This window comes from Phalacrocorax carbo, chromosome 9 (assembly GCF_963921805.1).
Source record: "Phalacrocorax carbo chromosome 9, bPhaCar2.1, whole genome shotgun sequence".
Classification (NCBI taxonomy): domain Eukaryota; kingdom Metazoa; phylum Chordata; class Aves; order Suliformes; family Phalacrocoracidae; genus Phalacrocorax; species Phalacrocorax carbo.
The window spans coordinates 1,223,645-1,243,114 of record NC_087521.1 but is presented as its reverse complement, the minus strand read 5'-3'; the positions used below and the strand labels follow the sequence as shown (position 1 = coordinate 1,243,114).

The window sequence follows — 19,470 nt, the reverse complement described above, 5'->3', positions numbered from 1 at the left end:
TTATCTCTTATGAAATAACATCACTGTGGCAGCATCGTGCAAAGAAACAGGATCAAACCTAATTTTCTGAGGAAAGACTGTCCCTCGCTTAGTAACCGCTGCTGCCCTCTGCACCACTGGGCTTTTCAGCAGAGTTTGCTGTGGAAGTGAAAACTTAACTGGTTGAACAAGGAAGAGCTAAAAAACCTTAGGCAGAAGGTGATACCATCCAAAACTTTGTGAGGGAACCCAGCTGCTCTCTCAGGTATCAGAAATTATTTATCAGTGCCAGCAAATTCCCTTGCTCTGAAGCCAGCCTGAGCTTGCCCGTGAAGCACTGTGCTCTTCATTAGAGAGTATCCTGGGTTTACAGTAATCGTTTAATTGCATACAAGTCCTTTCTGCCCAAGTGTTCGTTAGACTGCCTGAGGCACTTACAGTCTAGAGAGATCCCCAGAATTAAGTTTTTGTATGGACTGCAGAGAGAATAGGGCGGTTTGAGGGGCTAGCGAATGCCTCTGAAGCTCTTCTGTTTGTGTAAAGTCATCCTCTGATGTACTGGAATATAGTTCAGGCCTTTCTGGATTCTGGAGAGAACAAGGTCCAAAAAGGTATTTTATCTCCTATAATACCAGTGAAAATATATCAACCTTTACTTGATTTTTTTTTCTTTAGAAGTATTCAGTATAGTTTAAAAGTTTAGACAGTAGATTGACAAGTACAAGGTATTGTTAGCAGAAACTTCATTGAAGTCTGCTGTATGAGTTCCTTTGGACATGCTGAATTTTCTGCTGAAATTATCCTCTTGGCAGTTGAAATTCTTTCCACAACAAAAATGAATCTTTGTACGTAATTGCAGGTAGTTTTTATTCTGACTTCTCAGTCATCTTTCAGTCTTTGGCAGACTCTTGCTTTGCAGAGGTAAGAATGCTAACAAGTGTGCTTCAGAATTGTTTTTAGAAAAGTAGGATTTGCAGGTCCAGTGAAAATCCCACAATCCTTGTCTCTCTGGCTCCATCTGTGGCACCCGCTGATGTGCCTCAGCGTAGCTGTCCCGCTTTCTCTTGTCTTTCCGCTTCTCACTGTGGTACCAGGATGTTGTAGGCTTCTTGGAGTTTATGGTGAGAGGGACCAAGTTTTGCACTATTAAAAAGAAAGCTAAAATCCTCTTCTTCCACGGGTCAGTTCCACTTACTGTATATCCAGTTCTGGTTTTGGTGAAGATGTCTAATTCTCATTCATATCCAACATCGTGTTGCCATTATGCACTGATGAGATACTGTGTCTTGCAGTCAGTATTGATTTAGGGCTGGGCAAAGGTAGTTGTCTTCCAAAATCAATTGAGGCAAGTTTGCTTAAATGCCTCAGTTTCAGTCCTGGCCCCATGGGAAGTACCAAGGCATTTGCTGTATGTTGAACACGACCGTACAGTGGCATCGTTTTCCCTGAGGCATAGTCTTGTGTCTGTCACATACGAGATCTCCTATAACATTTCTGTTAGAGAATAGAATAGAACCTTCTCAGAATAGAAGGTTTCTTTTTCATTTAAAAAACAAGCCAACAACAACAACAAAAACCACCAGAGAGCATTTGTTTATATTGCATAGCTGTGGAGATCACGTTTGTACTGCTAACATCTCATACGATAAGGCATCAGCTCTCCTAGCTGAAGTGTGTTCAGGCTGGCAAAGTATGCGAAGGAATGCCTTTGTGTTGTTGGAAATGGCACTGGTCATGCAGCAGGGGACAGTCTCCTGCCACAGTCCATAAGAAGCCAGTGCCCAGTAGAGCTGCAGTGCTGGTAAAGTGAGACATGCCAGCTTCTGCACTGAGATGCAAACCAGATCCCCAGCTGCTGGTAGTTGTTGCCATCTCAGAGCTCTTTCAGCAGAGCAGAAATGCGGATGCTTACCACCTATCCCAGTTACAGCCTGGGCAGTCATTTTCTGCCTCCTAACAGTAGCTTAGTAGTTGAGATGCAATTTAACTTCCTAGTCTCAGATCTTGACCAGTGGCTCTGTTTCATCACTGAGAATTACTTGTAGTCATATGTTTTTAAAGCACACCTGATCAGGTTCCTTCTTATACTGGGGAAAAAAAAATAATTGAAAGCATTGAATGTTTCCTTTACCAGCTGTAGGCCAACACTGAGCACTTCTAACAATTCCACCCAGGTTGTTTATATGTACATGGGGAAGTGGTTGGTTTATTTGGCATTTTTTGTTTGTTTTGATGCTTTTTTTTTGGTTGGATTGTTTTGGGGTGTGTTGTTTTTTTCAGATAGAGTGGTTTGTATGGTCAGAAAATGTGTAGATCACATTCATTCCTTACTTTTTAAAATTTCCCATAGATCAGCGGGCACTGTTAAAAAATAAAAAAGACACACCCACACTCAAGTTTATTATCTGGGCTGTTACAGCTGTCATGTTAATTCTCAAGTTATCTTCTCCGCAAGAATTTTTAATAGCTATATTATAACGAATGAAGGTAGAGCTCTTTTTTGAAATTTATCATCTCATTGAAATGACAGAGAGCTCGTGTGGCATAAAAGATCGGTTAGTATGTTATATATAACTTTTTGGTTTCATCTCCTACTGTTCTTACAGGGAACTAAGAATGTTTTAGACAACAGATGTGGAACACTTAAAATATTTGGAATGTGTGGGAATATGCTGAGGGACCACCTGTCCTGCAATGTGAAAGACAGAGTGGGTTTGTGAGCACCGTTCGTTATGCTGGCAGGGAACAGGAGTTGTGCACTGCAAGTAAAGCAGAGTGAAAACTATGGGGTAACTCTACCTGGTTGACCTAACTCCAGGAAACATAGAGAAGAAAGATGAATCAACAAGTTCAATGCTCATTAATACTTAGCCAATAATCCACATTTGAGATTCCTGTAATAATAAGTATAGCCTGGAGCAGTTACTCAGTCTCAGGAAGCACATGGTTAAGAAGAAAAGAAATGGTTTTTATCTGATTTAGCCTAAATAAGGTATTTTATTTATTGTTTGACTACTTCTACTAGTCAGATCCTATCTATTTAGTTACAAATTAACAATTACAGCTAGTAATGACTATATTGGCTGTCCTTGGGGGGGGGGAACCCCCAAACAATTTACACATTGTAGAAACCCAAGGTTTTGATAATAATTTGGATTCATTAGAGCCTGAGGATTTCCAGCGGATTTGTTGCTGTTGTCTGTTTTTTCTATGCATTTACTATTGATTGACTAAAGTTAACAAATGCTGCTTCACAGATGAGGGAACAAAGGCGCAGATAGGATCAGTATGTAGCGTTTGCATTTCTTCATTTGGAGTTCTGGCATGTGAACACCCACAATTCTTTATTATCTCTTTCCTTCAATGATTTTTAAAAAGGAGGATATTAAAATTGGGATGATAGCTACTTCCCCGCCTCGGGGAAGAATTGTGGAGATAGTTAATGTTTACACCAGTTGCCCCTTCTTTTCCTCCCTCCAGTTGGTGTGTGACACTGCCATTGCTCTGGTCCAGGTTACAGTGCAAAGGGAAGGTGTGGTCGCTCAGCGCTTCTGCCCATGGGCAAGCGTAGGCTGGAAACAGTATATCAGGCTCTGCCCTAAGAAATGAAAACAGTGCGTAATTCAGAAAGAAATTCACATATTCAGATTCATCCCTCGCTCTATGGATGCTGGAAACAGTGAAGTCTGGTTATGCTTAATGGCTTTGGTCTCTTTCTAAATTTTGGGTATGGACGTGAAGCTGCCATTCAAACCTGAAGTCTCTATCTGCTAGGACATGCCCAGAGTCGGTGAATGAAACGGTTGTTGGTACACTCTCTTGATTAGGAAAGATAGAAGAAGTCAGGACACACAGGAGCACTGTTTCCCACAGCGAGTGCAATTCTCCCTGCCCTCGGATATAATGGCTCGCTGCTGTATACTATGCAAACAAATTACACGTACTGTGGGAGCCACAACTTAAAATTTCTCAACCTTTTTGCATGCAAAAATCCAGCATTAATTATGCTTTTTTACATTTAGAGTTCTTCTTCGTTAGCTGGAGGGAGGTCTTTGTGATTAAAGGAAGCAGATTTCATTGAGCCAGACGAGCTCTGCTCTGTCCTCTCTTTCACCTCCCCTTAGGGCAAAGACCAACAGCTTGAGGGTGACCCCTTGAAGAAGTTTCACTGAAAAGGAAGATGAGAAAGGCTGGACAAGGTCTTTCTAATGCTCTGCGCTGGAGCCAGGAAAAGGCAGCTGTTTCTAGCCTTTCTGGTTTTTTTTTTTTCTTCTCTTCCCTTCCCGTCCCCCCCTCCCCCCATCTCCCCCCCTCCCCCCCCCGGTGGCTGAGATCTGGGCTTGCTGCCATATCTGTTTGTCTGTCTGTCTCATGTTGTTTTTCTCAGAGAGCTTCAGAGGCCAGTTGCCCATAGTCAGTTGCTGGGAACAGAGGTTGTTCCTTGTATCGCCTTAACTCTCCGTGCCAGAGTGTTCATGCTTGAATAGGAAACAGCAAGATCTGTCAAAATAGCCCTTTTCTTTAAGGCTTTGAGGCTGCATTTTCCACGGCCATCTGTTCCCTTTCACCCTTTTGGACAATGTTGCTATTTGAAACCAACCACTCTTTGCTCTCTCCCTTTCCCCTTGCCCTCCTCCTTGCCCCACCAAATCTGGGAAAAAGGGAAAAAAAGTTGTTTCTGGCCCCGACTGGCCTCTAGAGGATTCAACCATTTTGTAGTCCAAGGATTAAAAGTGATATTTTGCAATTTTTGTATTTCACTTACTTTAAAAATGTAATACATCTCATGAGAGAAGAGTCAAAAGATCATTTGGGATTTATGCATTACTTTCTACGGAGCACTTTGGTGTCCTGTCGCTGCCTGATGCAGACTATAGTGAAAAGCTGGCACATCTTGGAATATTTTGCATTATACCAGGAATGGAAGGAACCTCCTATATTTAAGGCTGTGTAACTGTTTCCCTTCTAATCCTCTCTCTTCAGTCAGAAAAGCTTATTGGGATGAAGTTTTCCAGTTTTGGTTGTTGTCCAAAATTTAATTTGCTTAGTTTGAGATAAAGTGAGTCATTCCTTTCCGAGAATGAGATGAAAAAAAAAAAAAAAAGCATATACCTCCTCCACTCAAGGATGGGGGACTGTGCTGTGAAGAGGGGGACTGACTTGCTGAGAACCTCCTGGAAACTCTGTGTCAGTCAGGGAGTAAAGCCAGACCCCTGTAATCCTCGGTCATTTTAATATCCTCCATGTTATATACTGCCTCTGCGTGTATGTGTGTCTAAGTACATAAACAAACATGCTCTGAACAGTGAGCCACTGTGGTCTCCGCATGTACTAAAATGGTTTGTTATTCAGCTTATAGTGAGAGGGAAGACGTCTTATACACGTGTGTGTATTGGAGTCATATACATGGGTATATTGGCTGTGCAATAAAAAAAAAAATGTGAGAATGCCCAATTAACATCTGTCATGCAGGTACTCCAAGCACGCAGATGCATCTGCAAGGGGTATGGTCAGGGTTCACCAGGCCAGCCCAAAAGAGAAGTGGATGGGCCACCGTCACAGCCCTCAGTTTGTGTCACGGGCCCCTCTGCGCTGACGAGTAGATGCAGCCAGTGAAACCTATATTGGCAGATGCAGACTTGTAGTTAAATAGTCACCAGTTAAGAAATGCCACGGTCAAGCCTGATGATACTCGTTGTGAGAAATAACGGAGTCCCTTGTTCTGCATTTGGTAGGCAGAGTTAAAGTCGCACATAGCATTTTTTACATTTAATGTTTCCTAACTTTTATATTCCTAATCATACAACCAAAACATTCTTTCAGTTCAGTTTTTGTGATGGATAGTATTAAGAGTTTGGCCAAATCTGAACTCCAGATGTGAACAGCTGTAATTCACAGTCATCTCTAGCCCCCAAATGTTTGGCTGACCTCTGTTTCCATGTTGCAGGCTGAAAGAGAATTGTTTTGCCCTGGAATTTCAGTTTTGATAACTCTGGCTCATGATCCAAGCTTTACAGCTCTAAGATTGTTGGTTTTATTTACACCTATAGGGAATTGTTGTAACTGTAATCTGTGGGACCAGCGTTAAGAAGACTGAAGGCTAAATTTTCAAAGAAATTATGATGGTCATCATGCAAAGTAAAGCAGTTTGCTCAGTTTGCATACAAAAAAAAATCTCAACTTGAAGTACAGTTTAACAGTGATTGTTAAACATAGTCTTTGTGGTTAACAGCCCCACCCTGGAATCTTAGTTATTGCATGTTTCTACCCTCTCTATCAAAAAACTGTCACTCACTAAATTTGAAAATTATTCCAAAAGAGGACCACTACTGAAATACTCCTGTGCTCAGGAGTGAAAAGGACAGACAACTTAATTCACTAGTTCAAATCCATAGAACTAGGCTGTGATCAGAAATTGTTATTTGCTCAAGGTTTTTTATGTTGAATATATTGAGAAAGGTCCACAGTGGTGTAGGCTGAATGTCAGGACTAGTGTTAATTGAGCAAACTCAGGTGCTGGCAGTGTTCTGGCTGTAGCAGCATGAAGCTCTCTCTGGCTTCCTAGCAGAATATATTTACCAAGGCAGACCTTAGCGCTCATTTAAAACTAGCTTGCACACACCTCCTGTCCTTTTCCATCTGCCATGTAGGCATACCATCAGCCTGCTCCCCGGGAAATGGACAGCCATGTCAGAAACACCCTGGGTATGTTAGCACTAATTGGTGCTTTTATTGGCCACTTCGATGGAGAACTCAATGTGCAGCAAACTTGACTCTCTCCCTCCTACCCCAACCACCCTCCGCGCCCTGACTCTCAAATGTAATTTAAGGTTCATTTGCCGACTGTCTCCTACCTTGCCTGGACTACTGCTGCTTTTGCCTGCACTGTGTCAGTTTTGCGGGTACGAGAGCTAAGCTGCCAAGACATTGTTTCTTTACCAGAACATATTTTATGGACAAAAATGTAGACTATGGGAATACAGTCTGTGTCTTGGACCACAGCATCCTAATGTGACTGTGCTGCTGTGAGCTGCATTCTGAAATTCGCTGCAGTTTCAGAGCTACATCTACCTCTCCTCCCCCCAGATGTATTACTTTTTGTTCTGCCTTTCTGGGATTTAGCCATTTAGGCTTCCAGACTTCAGACTGTTACGTTGGGGTTTTTTTTTTTTTTTGTCCATGTCAGGAAGGAGTGTGACAGCTGGCTCATTTGCTTCTAGCCTGGAAAGTTCGGAAGTGGCAAATCCAGATGATGGGTAAACACTAGCAGAGACTGATGAAGTTTAGCAGCTGAGATTAACCATCCTGGGAAAATCAGATACGATAATGCCTTGGCTGTGTAGGTCAGAGGGCCGAGGCTTGCAGCATGCAAGTCTTCAGTTGCTCTGACAGCAGGATTCTAAATTTTAGTTCTTTATTCAAGCCTGAAGGAACCTACACACGTGTAATTCTAGCATTCTGCCCCCTCCCTCCTACATGCCTTCTGATTAATATCATGATCGGTTTAATTCCCTGAGGGAACTTAACCAAAAAAATACAGCAGTAACTTGTAGCATGATTGGTGAGGTGATAATTAAAAGCACTTTCTGGTTCACAGGGCCCTAGCATTGCCAGATGCCATGATTGGACAAGCTTTGTTTTTCAACGTATGCATCCTTTATAAGTGCAGGCAGGCAGAATTCCAGATCTGGGTTGTTTGGTTTTGGGTTTTTTTTTTCCAATTCTAGATTTAAAAAAAAGAGGGTATTTCTCAAAAAATGTCGTTAGATAGGGAAGGAGGTTTAGCTGAAGGGTAAATAATTTATTCTTGGTTACAGAAAGCAGTTAATTGCTGTCTTCTACTTGGTTTTTACCATCCCTCCCACCAAAGTGCTACTCATTTGATCATTCACAGTAGCAATGCAGCAATGATAGTGTGCCTGAAGTTCATCACTTCGTGGTATGTTGTTGGGCCACAGAGGCGGAAGGTTTACACCCGTAAAAAGAGAGTATCTGTTCCCAAGGGTTTCAGCTCCCTGATTCCCTGGTTTGGTCCCTGTTTCAGGTGCTGTAGACCACCAGCTGTCTTCCCACCTCCACGGATCTCCCGAGACCTGACCGTTTTGGTCATGGCTGGTAGATGATGGTCTGGTGAGAAATCAGACCAACTGGATTTTCTTGTTTCTTAATGTCAGTTCCTTTTTTAAGTCAGCAGACAGGAGTCTCAGTGCTAGAGCGTCTCTCTCTGTCTGTCTCTCTCCCAACTCAAAACAGCACTGACACAAACTCAGCAGTGTCAGGGAGTGAGGTGCTCTGTTGCAAACCACACTGGCTGCAGTGGGCGTGCTGGTGTGGGATTAAAAACAAACCAGCATCGGTCCAGTTCTCTGGAGGACCCTTCCTACATCTTGACCTGGACAGAGGTCCCAGCTGATTTTTTAGGGGAAAATAATGGTTAACGCTGCTTATTTGAAAAAGCTTCTAAAGTGTCATGAGGATACTGGAAGTCCTTATTTATATCTAGTTTTGCTGGCCTGTCACATATTTCCCTCATCCCTTAGAGAAGATTCCTTGTACCTGGGGGATAATAACCAGCAGCTAAGAGACTCTTAAACTGCAGTTCTCATGAAAAGGTCTTTAGGTCAGGAACTATCTTTTTGTTCTCTGTTTGTATAGTGGTTTACATATCGCAGATGAGAGTCCTAGGAGCTGTCACAAGAGAAATAATAAATGGCGGAAACAAAGTCAACAGAAATTACTTATTCTTGATCTAATATCAGATTAACACTGTAAAAAGCACCCAGAATGTGTACACATACACATAAATATTATGATAAACAAAAAAGTGTGAAAACTCACCTCTTTGGGGCATATGAGATAAATAAACCATGTTGTCCAAATTGAGAAGTGAGCTCGTTCCCTTTCTGTCACATTCACTGCTGTCTCTCCATCAGAACATTGCAGCTGGAGTCTGTAAGTGGCAGGTTTTGGTCTTTTGATGATGACGATTGAATCAGAACAGTCTTTTCAGAGTAATCTCTAGTAGGCATTTCAGTGCTGCAGCAGTAGCATAGCTACAAACTGGGGGGGGGGTAAAAAAAATTTCCATTGAAACTTTTTTTTCACTGGTGATTAGTAGGGGTTTGCACTTAATTGCTTCATTTGCTAAGTGTATTTTAATGACTGTACTATTTTAAAAAAGGGAGGGGACATGACTAAATTACACATCATTGATTACTAAACAATTCCAGCTTCCAGGTAAAATATTTTTACTTGTTTTTAATTAAAACTTGAAGTAAGCTGGAATAATCGGGGGGGGGGGGGTGTGTGTGTGCGCGCGCTTTGCACAGATTTAGAACTAGGTGGTTTCGGGGAGTAAAATTGCCAGATTCCCTTTCTTAATAAAAGGAAGAGAATAAGCATATTAAAAGTTAGAATTTTTACATGGCTGGTTTTGTGGCCAAGCTTGATTTCTTAGAGCAGCAACTGGTTTTCATGCCATATCCTAAATAATAAAAGGCTGTATAAATGCAATATTGTGCTCTAGGAAGTAAGTTTTGATTTTTCTCTGAAGATGAACCAGACGCTGCTGTTGATATGCCTGCATAACCCATTAACTGAAACAGATCTGTACAGTTGGAACGGGGAGCAGTGTTTGCTTTAGTGTCTGTTTGTACAAATCAGTAATTTCTGTCTGGTGATTACCTAGGTGTACGTATATATGCGTTTTGGTCTGTGCTTTGTCTCAAGTGGGTGATATCAAATGGCGGTCTAACTAGTTGTCTACTGCTGGGGCCGTGGCTTTAGTGTAAAAGACTCGGTTTTTTTCATCCTCACTCATTTTCTGTTAGTTTCGTGAAGGTAGAGTATATGGCAGGAAGACTCTGGGACACACCTTGGCTGACCAGTGCAGAGAATGAGAAGGTCACCACTGTAGGGTAAGAGAATCAGAGTCACCTTTTGCCTAAAGAAAAAGCTGTGGAGAAGGGCTGAAAATGGCAGAAGTGAGCACGTGGGAGTTTGGAGGGCACTCTTGTTAGTTACTTCACAGATGAGTTTGTCCTGTGGGTTGTTTTTTTTACTGTGTGATGGGTTTTTCCAACGTTGGATATTTTTATACTTTCTGAGTAGGTGAAGATGGAATAATAGATGGGGGTTGAGGGTTTTTTCTTTTTTTTCTTTTTTTTTTTTCTTTCTCCTCTCTCCCTTCTGGTGTCATTGCTATAGATCTACACCAAAAATACAGACTAAATGCAATGTAGGTGAAGAGCAGTGATCTTTATGAGCTCTGCCAGTGAACCGGAAAGCTGTACAGCCTGAGCAAGAGGGAAGGTACTTTCATTCTTATTGCATGGTGTGCTGTTTCTGTTGAGCTTAGTAGTTTAGTTCTTCATAAATATTTTCTCTGTACTTTTGGAGAGTTTTTTCCTCCTTTTTAATAAATCAGGCTTTTATCAAGATGATTCGATGTTAAGGTTTGAAAGATTTGGGGACTGGTTGCTTCTTTATTTTGTGATCTCACTGTCATACTGTGCATCGATCCCTTTTTTGCATTTGATGAGAAAAGATTTTTGAATTATGAAATTGATAGAGATTGCAAAGGGGCCCAGTGGTGGGGATGAACCTGCCAGGCAATGACTCTTTCATCTGGAAAGACAAAAATCTATATGAGAATGTGGAAAGGGTGGAATTAATTGCTCTCTGCAGTTATACCAACAAGGAACAGCTTTGTTTTTTTTTATCAAGTGTATAATCATATTCTGCCTGCAAGGAGTCCTTGCATTTTAAAATGTTGTTTTAAGAATTCTATTTTAGTTGATTCAAGGCACTGGTATAGTTATCCTAATTTTTGTAGGATGGAACACTAATGAAACTGAAGTTCCTTTATAATTAAATCCCCTTCAACCCATATTTGCAACTACTGTGACTTGGTTACATGAGTCTATAAAATGGTACCTCTTTATATGCAGAGAACGAGAAGATCTTTGAGACCATGTCTGTACTTATAATTTTCTGGTTGGACATAATAGAATAATCTCAAACCCAGTATTGAGCTGAATAGCTTTAATCCTACTGTTCCCCCCAGTGAAAAACGGAAGATGGAATAAACCCACTTTCCTCATCCTGCCTATAGGTGGCATTCATCTTAGTGGTTAGGAAAGTACTTACAGAAGGCTTGTTCTAATTGCATTGATGGGGGGAAACAAACAAAATGCTTGTAGCCCTTGTGTATAAGTAGGGCCAACTGTTGTTGCCCAGTTCCACCAACAGCTCCTCCCAGTGCAGTGGGGCCTGGTGTGAGCCTCATCCTCTGCTTGGAAGCAGCACTGCAGGCCTAAGCTGAAGAATCACCCTTTCTTCTGTGGTTTGTTTTTCCCCCGATTGTGGAGAGGCATTTACTTTGCATTTGACTCAGACCACAAGAAGCTTTATTTTCACTGTGACAGCTGTTCAGTGAGAGTGAAGCAGCCAGTTCCTCCTTTATGCTTGCGATCCAGAACAGATGCAGTCTCTGCTGGTGTCTCCACTGGTGCCCTGAAGAGCTCAGTTTCACAGGAGACTGTAGAACAGGTTCCTCATGCAGTCCTTGGCCTGTCTGCTGACGTGCCCTTTGAAGATCAGTGTAATGCTAGTTCTTTTTTTGTGAGGCAGGGAGGACTGTTTACAGGAATTGAAATCACCACTTCGTTTTACTTGAGCTGGATCTGAATATATATAAAGCAGAGGGTTGTTCAAAGGTCTTCTCCTACCTTTTTAGCATGCACCTTCACTTCCCCATGCTAGGATCCCATCTCTGTGCTTCTGGCCACCCACTCCCTTTTCCCACCTACTGCATCCATAAACTGAGATCTGCCACCTTTCACACATCTGTCTGTGAGATCTGGTTTTTTCATATCATAGTCCCTCTGCTCCCTGTATCACCCGTGTCCTGAGCAAAAAGCATCACGCCAGCAGTGACTGGAGTGAGAGCTGTGCTTTAAGCAGGCTGGAGAGATGGGAACTGCTGCCTGTCAAGTGGTGGCGCATCGCTGGCTCTGTGGAACGTCCACCCCACAGCACGGATAAACACCTTCATGCCCCAGCTGGGAGCTGTTGCTCCATACCACTCTGAGGTGGTGCAGATCAGACGGTTTAGGGACCTCTGAACAGAGATCAAAGTCACTTATGAGCCTGCTTTTTTCTTGGCCAAGGTTGGTCTGATACTCCCATATGAAAGTGTGAAAATGTCAGAGTTTGGAAGAACAAGGTAAGGCATGCTGAAAAGTATTACTCTCTTTTTGAAGAGTATTATTTATCCACTTCCTTTGTCCCGTTCATTAATGACTAACTAGTGGTTGAAATAACAGAACAGATCAGTCTGAGGTTTTTTTAAGGCCATGTTTGAATATAAATCTGTTTTCTAACATATCCCCTTTCCTTCCTCTCAGACATTTACTATCTTTTTGTGTTTAGAGCAAGAAGGAATGAAGCACATGCTGTCGCTGCCCTTGAACTTCTTAGCAAAGCTGGCAGTGCTTCTCACTCGGTTTACTTCACTTCTTGTTGGTTTGCCTCTCAGTCTGCCTAATGCATCAGCTTGCAGGAGGATTCCTGCAAAAAATGGAAACCTTTCCTGTGAGGCATTCCTTTCCACCCTGTAAAAAGTCTTTGCTGTAAATTTGCTCCAGGCTTACTAACCACTTTGCACCAGAGTCATAAATTTGAATAACTTCACAGAAGAGGATTTGCCTGAAAGTGGGTCACACAAAACAGCCCTCTTCAGACAGGGGCTGACACAGTATGGTACAGTAGGCTTTCTCCTGTATAATAAAATAAAATAAGTGACAGCAATTAGCTACTTGTTCTGCCCCAAGCCTTACACCTCTAGCACTTCTGTTCACTCTGGGACAGGTTTTAGGCCTGGAAGGAATGCAGAATTAGGAATTGCTATGGAGTGATATCTCCATAATACCAGCAGGCTACAGACTTTTAACCACTTAAATGCCCAGCTTAGGGTTTTAACAGCAAGATGTTGCTCCTTCTGTTAGCTAATAGCAGAGAGACATAATTTGAGGGAAGTTTAGATGTGAATTTCGTGGCTGTTCTGTGCCGACAGTAGCTCCTTCTGGAAAGTCTGGGCTTTTTGTCTGTAGTCAGAGGTCTCCAAGCAGCCGTGGGTGAATTGCTTCTCGGTGGTGCGGAGCAGTGGCTTCCAGATGCAGGCAGGGGTGCAATTAGACCAGCTGTGAGGGGAACACCCCTACACCCACCAGAACTCACGCTTGGCTGCCTCACTTGAATTTTGTGATTCCTACCCATTTCTAGCAGGTGGGAAAGGACAATTTGACTACAGGAGGAATTTGCAGCTTATTGCACATGACAAAAAGAGGATTGCAAAACTTTAAAGCTTCTTCGCTGTCTTTTATTCTCCCTTAGCCTGTTTGTACAGTAATGGCATTTTACTCTTGCGGTGTTAGCACAAAAACAAAAGTTTGTAGAACTTAATAAACTTAATTAAGTAATGTAGTTTAAGTCATTTTAAGGGAATGGAATACAGGCCTCCCAGCACCCTGCTTTAACCATTGAACCTGTTCTCTCTTCCAGCTGGCAAATTAAATCCAAAGCATAGATGAAGAGAAGTCATTATTGTCAGCACATCCACCTTCCTAATAAAGATGGGTTAGACTAATTAACAGAATAGGGCTCCTAATACTGAAACTTCCAGTTAGGTGCTCCTGCGATGAGCTATTCAGGTGGAAGTTTGATGCTTATCAAGATATTAACACCTTTATTTTGAGGAAAGAAAAGCAGCCATCCTTGTAGGATGGCACAACTGTAGCCCGTTTTCAGACAAGAACTGATGTTGTTCTGCAGAAGCGAATGTTGTGCGTGTCACAGCGAGTTCCAGTGATGTGGGAAGTAATTCAGACAAGTGCAGAGTCCAGACTCTTGTCAAACTATTGCCTTGAACCAGGTTCTTCGCTCATTTCTATTGTAGACCTTAAACAGACCTAATTCAAATCCAAAAGACCTAATCCAAATCCAGTTGATGCTAACTGAACCTTGTGTTACTTGTGGGAGAGGTTTGAGGTTTTCAGCTGAGACCTGTAGTGCCCTACAATCATTCCAGGCCCTTCTCTCCAGCCTGCTCCTCTCCTCTGCCTAATGCTGCCTAATACAGTGTCCTCGTTGCTTGCAAACTACTGGCAGTAAAAGAAATAATGATTATTACTGCATACCAACACTTCTGGTCTTACCCTTTACTGGGTATTTTTCCAAAATAAAAGCTTTAGTGAATGAAGAATTTATGTTTCTGCTCTGAATAGTTGGGGAGAAAAGTAACAAAACCCACAACCTTGCAAATCTAAAAGCAATGAAGGGTTGTCATGGTTTTAGCTGGGAATCTTCCAGAAGCTCTGCTGGGCCATGAGATGACTTTGTCATCTTAGTACAGTATTGTTTCCAAAACCTAGTACTTATAATTTAAGTTTCAACATTAACTGTTGCATTACTGATAATTTTGACGGAAACATAAGGCCGCTCTGAATTTTGTGTTGCAGAGTAAGTGTCTGGCCTATCTTTAACTGACTTAGTTGACAAGGATTTCATGACTGTCCTGGGGAAGTAATTTAGTTTGTTGTCTGATAGATTATAGGAAGTTCCCTGTCTATAAATCTAACTTTCTCTCATTCAGCTTCAGGTCAACACTCATAGCTTTATAACAGTATGGACTGTCTGCCTCAGTTCAGTTTTCAGCTTGCACGTGATCATTTATACCCACATAACAATTGGGATTTTTTTGCTGAATTTTTTTGGTTTGTCTGGCTTGCTCTGTTCTTGAACTGTGATTTGAAGTACAAACAAGTCACCCGTCTATCTGTTCGTCTTACACAGAACTTGTGGTAAGCAAAGATGAAGGTCTTGGGCACCTACCTGCCTGCATGTGTATATGTGTGTATGTATAGATGTCTCTGGTTTCAATACGAAAAAGCTCAGATGCAGTGTCATGTGGCATTACTGGAAACACTTCTTTATGTTGTCATTGCTGATTGCAGCAAAGTGCATTTTCCTTCAGGGTTTCATAAAGTTCATATGATTTCAGAGACACCAGAATGGTATTTACAGCTCAGGGGCTCCCTTCTTTGCAAATCTTAGAAAATGTGTGGGATGCCTGATGGCAGGAAGCAGCATTCTGATTTTTAGATTGGTGTGTTGTGGCACCAAGTTCTCTTCCTTTAGTTTCCCTTTTTGTTATGTCATTGTACGGTCCACTCTGCTGGCCTGCTTCCCTCTCCTCTGTGCTCACGAAGGTTGGTTTGCTTGGTGACGGTATGTCTAAAGAAGAAAGGCAAGTGTCCCCCATGCACGATGCGCCTCCAGATATTTAGAAAATGTGCCAGTCTCTCCAGGAAGGTAGGTATTACTTTGCAACGTATCCTTAATTCTTGCCACTTTGTCTAGGTATCAGAGGGCAAGTTGGAGAACTCACACTGCAGTTGTATAAATAAATCAGAAAGGTAGGACATTTATGCAATAGTGCCACCTATTAAGTACCACTTGTGATTACCTAGCTTGGGGAATGACCTGAGATGACTGATTAGAGTTTCCATGCTGAACCCATTTCTTTGGCGCAGCCCTGATGCAGTTTCTTTCATATTTATCCTCAGGAGCTTCTGGAAGTGGGAAGAGGGAATCTAGTTGTGTGACAGCAGCCCTTGGCAACACATGGAGCCACAGTGTCAACACCAGGCTCATACTACAATATCACAACTTGCCAACAAGACAGGTGAGAACTTAACAACAAAGAGAATTTAAATAAAGGTACACCAGCAGTGCTTGATCAGATGGGCTAACTGTGTCCTCCAGCCCCTCTGGTTATGCAGCCTGTGTTGAGAACCTGGCACTCTACAGCCAACTGCTTATTTGGGGTGGGGGGCAGTCAGTGTCCTTTGCTTTTCAGGGATGGCCATTTTTCCAGTGTCTCCCTATGTTAGGAGGGGCTTATGTGAGTCACAGGGCCTAGCGTTGGCCTGTTGGCACGGGTGTGCAAGTTCCTTGAGCTTTTAGTACATTTCATGTTGTGGAGACGAGGGGTAATCCTTAAAGTGCTTTCCTGGGCAGGGATTTCTGGGGCAGGAGTAGGAGGCTAGTCCTTTCTCTGCCATGTTTGTTTTGCTGTCACCCTTTCCACTCTTTGTGCCAAATTTTGGCTGTGACTGTTAGGAGAGGGAGCACACTATCTTTTGCAGCTACTGTTTGCAAGTGGAGGCTTGCTGCCTGCACCAGCAAGCTTAACTTTGAGCAGTAAGTATGGTACCGATTTTCCAGAAGTATACCTGCAAAAAGGAGAATGCTTACCCCTTTCACTAAGAGACTTCATGCTTTTGAGTGAAATGTAGTAGCATTTTTGACTGCAATCTTACCTCTTAATAAAAAAACTGTGAAAAAGTAGGAGGCAAGACATTTGGGGTTTGGTTGTGGGAACAACCCTTTTTTTTTGTTTTTAAAAACATCATAACCCATGATTTCATCTGTCCCTTGGGCTATCTGTGGTTATAATCTCTTTTGGCTTTGTCTATTCTGTTTTTGCATTGATGTAACTCTTTCCAAAGCCTGTGACACTCAGTCTTAATGTTATTGATTTTCTGCCCATTTAAGTACAGAGCTGTCAGAAAAATGGCTATGTAAAATTTGTACCATCTTACTCCTATAGCATTACTATCCACATGCTTTCAAATTGGTGCTCCTGGTTTTACTGCCACAGCACAAGGTTTCTTGCTTTGAGGTTGCAGTCTTTAAAGCCAGAGAAGAGGAAACCATCCTGGTTTTTTCTGCTCATCAGAAGTAAAATAATAATGACGGCACTTCTGTCCCTGTGAGTAGTGGGCACTGTGAAGTGGGCAGTAGTCCTCTAGACTCTCAGGTAGCAGATTAAGTGTGTCAAATGTAGTTAGAAAAAGCATCTTCTGGACTTGCGTCTAAAGACTGCACAATGGTATAGAAACATACTGCCACTGCTCGTACAAATTCTCTACGTTCTGCTGCTTATTCTGGTCTGTAATGAGTTCTCCTTTTCTACATGTGTGTGCAAAGTACAAAGCAGTTCACAGATTTCCTGGATCACTTTGGATGTATGTGAGACATGGGGTTGGCAAAGGGAAAAGGGCAGAAACTGGCCTCTGTGCTACTTTATAATGCACAAAGTTGGCTAAAAAGGATTAAGAACGTTTCTCTGGTGGTGGAAAGGAGCAGTTTTCCTAAAGAACATTCGCATATTACATGTAGTTTTTCCTGATTTTGTTTGAGCAGTAATAGATCACAAGTGTGCGAAATTTAGTTTTCAAGCCTTTAAAATTCCATTATTAAAAATATATTATGATCCGCATTAAAAAAAGCTGCAGTTTACTCTGTTGCTAGCTGGGTTTATCAGGTGCACCACCTTGATTGCACGTGAAGCCACAGGCTCATTGTGTTTTAGTTAAGCAGAAAAACTAAATTTACAGTGAGGAAAAACAACCTTAAAGTAAACGTTAGTATACATTATTAAAAGAAAAGTAATTTGAAAGAGAAGCATGATATAAATAGTGATAGGTCTGTGAAGTTCATGAATGAAATGGGATATGTCTGTGATGTCCTGTAAGTATTTTCCTGTTGCAGATCTGCATCCTTTTCTACATTAATTCTCTCTTCTTAAAGTCATAGAAATCTTTCAGCTAGACATGAAGTTTCCAGTTAGAGAAGAGCATCTAGGATTACCCTACCTGTAGCAGCACTGTATTGATTAAATTACTATAGTTTTACATCCGTATGTTCTTTCATAATTTCTTTATACTCACTTTCAGAAATGAATTGTGAATAAAGGTGCCTCACTTCTTGAGATACCATTTCAGTCATCGTAAGGTGGTTCTGCCAGGAGGTATTGGATATCAGCACTTTGAAAATCAGCACTTTTGTAAGGAAGCTTAACTTGGAAGTCCAAAAATTCCCTAGTCAGTAATCACTTTTACAAATTCCCATATTACTGTATTTAAAAAAAAAAAACAACAAACAAAAAAAGACACACAAACTTGAAGCCTATGATTATCTGCATAGTTTTAAAGTTAAATTAAATTCTGCCCCAGGAAATTACTGGAAGCACACAGTTGTTCTGGAAATTTGGGTGAAAAGTAGTGCAAAAACAAGTTTTCCCTGCTTTTCACAATTTGTAACCCTGCAGAATGAATACTGCTCAAAGAATAACCTGTGTTTTGTTCTGACTTGCACAGAGGACACAATTTTTTCTTTCAAAAGCTAGAATTCATTCTTTCTTCAGTCACTTGACCTCCTGAAGATCTTCCTGGCTCTACTTTCTCTCCTTCTTCCCCTGGGGGACCTGGGGCAGTGATGACAGTCTGAGGGATCTTCCCTTACATCTAACTTCCATGGCATGCTAATCCTCGCTGCAAAATCCTACCCATCTATCGAGAAAGCACCTCTTGAGATGCGCTGGGCCGTGAGGCCTACGGGTGGTACCCTCCAGGTCGTGAAGTGGTAATACAATCATTAAGGAGGATTCAAGCAAGCAGTTTTCCAGAGCCATACTATATTCTGGACACACTGGGCTGCTAGATGCTTGTTCTTAGTCATGCAGTATTCCTTTCTGGGAAAGCTCGGGGGTGTAGTCCCTGTTCCTGAAACTTTGGGGAATGCCAGGGCAGCAGGTGGCAGAAAAGTATGCAATAAACCTAGGGAAATTAGGCACAGAATTCCTACAGAGGAATTTTTCTATATATTAAGTAAAAGATTCCTTCCTCTTGTTTGTCCAGCAGACATTTTTTCAGCCAACTATCCCTTTTTCCACCCCACCCTCCGTATGTCTGGTGAACATTAATAAGACAGCAGCCAATTCAGCAAAGTAACAAAATTTCTAGAACATCCTGCTTGCCTTGAAATCAATTAGGTTTGCTTTATTGCTTGGATAGGAACAGCTTTCTGAACAAACAGATGAACTTTCCTCTTTTGCCCCCTTTTAGAAGCCATTGTTCTGGTTTTGGTTTCCTCCAGGACAGAAGTAACGCCACTGGGGGAGGACAGAATGAGATTTCCAGTCTGTGTTTAAATTCATTATGCCGCCAAAAGCCACAAGCATGGACTACAGTGTAGGAGTAGTTTAACTGCTGAGGTGGGACTGAGCTGCTGACTTCCACAGTGACACAGTGGTGTAAGAGCTTGGGAGAATACAGGAAAAGTTAATTGTTTTGCACAAATGGGTCCATTACGGGAACTCGCTATCATCTTTATGGATACTGATACTTGGTTCTCCCTAAGCACTCTTGTAAGTAGTTAACCATGACAATTGTTTTCCTCAAATCCATACATTAATATGCAGAACCTTTGAGTCTGGGCCAAAACCAACGGGGCTGCACTAGAAACTGTCAGACTCCTCAGTTACCCCTATGTATATAATTATCCTTCTTTCCTGAACTGGAGTTAGCAGGCTCCAAGGTCACTGTTTTCAGATGTGATCAGCTGTCTTTGGGGGACAGCATGGTA

General features: G+C 41.9%; 1 protein-coding gene across 10 annotated transcripts in view; it reads left to right on the top strand.

Annotated features, from left to right (window-relative positions):
- The window catches only part of RAD51B (RAD51 paralog B), a 479,852-nt gene that overhangs the window by 298,198 nt on the left and 162,184 nt on the right, over window positions 1-19,470 (top strand). For 9 of the 10 annotated variants that reach the window (XR_010374377.1, XM_064460055.1, XM_064460053.1 and 6 more), the window contains one exon: window positions 15,606-15,724. Coding sequence is in view for 9 of the 10 variants with exons in the window: in XM_064460055.1 (XP_064316125.1) it covers window positions 15,606-15,724 (119 nt within the window). In the remaining variant the exon portion in view is untranslated. Of the gene's footprint in view, window positions 1-15,605; window positions 15,760-19,470 lie in introns of those variants that run through there. The other variant, XM_064460060.1, reaches the window with a different exon arrangement.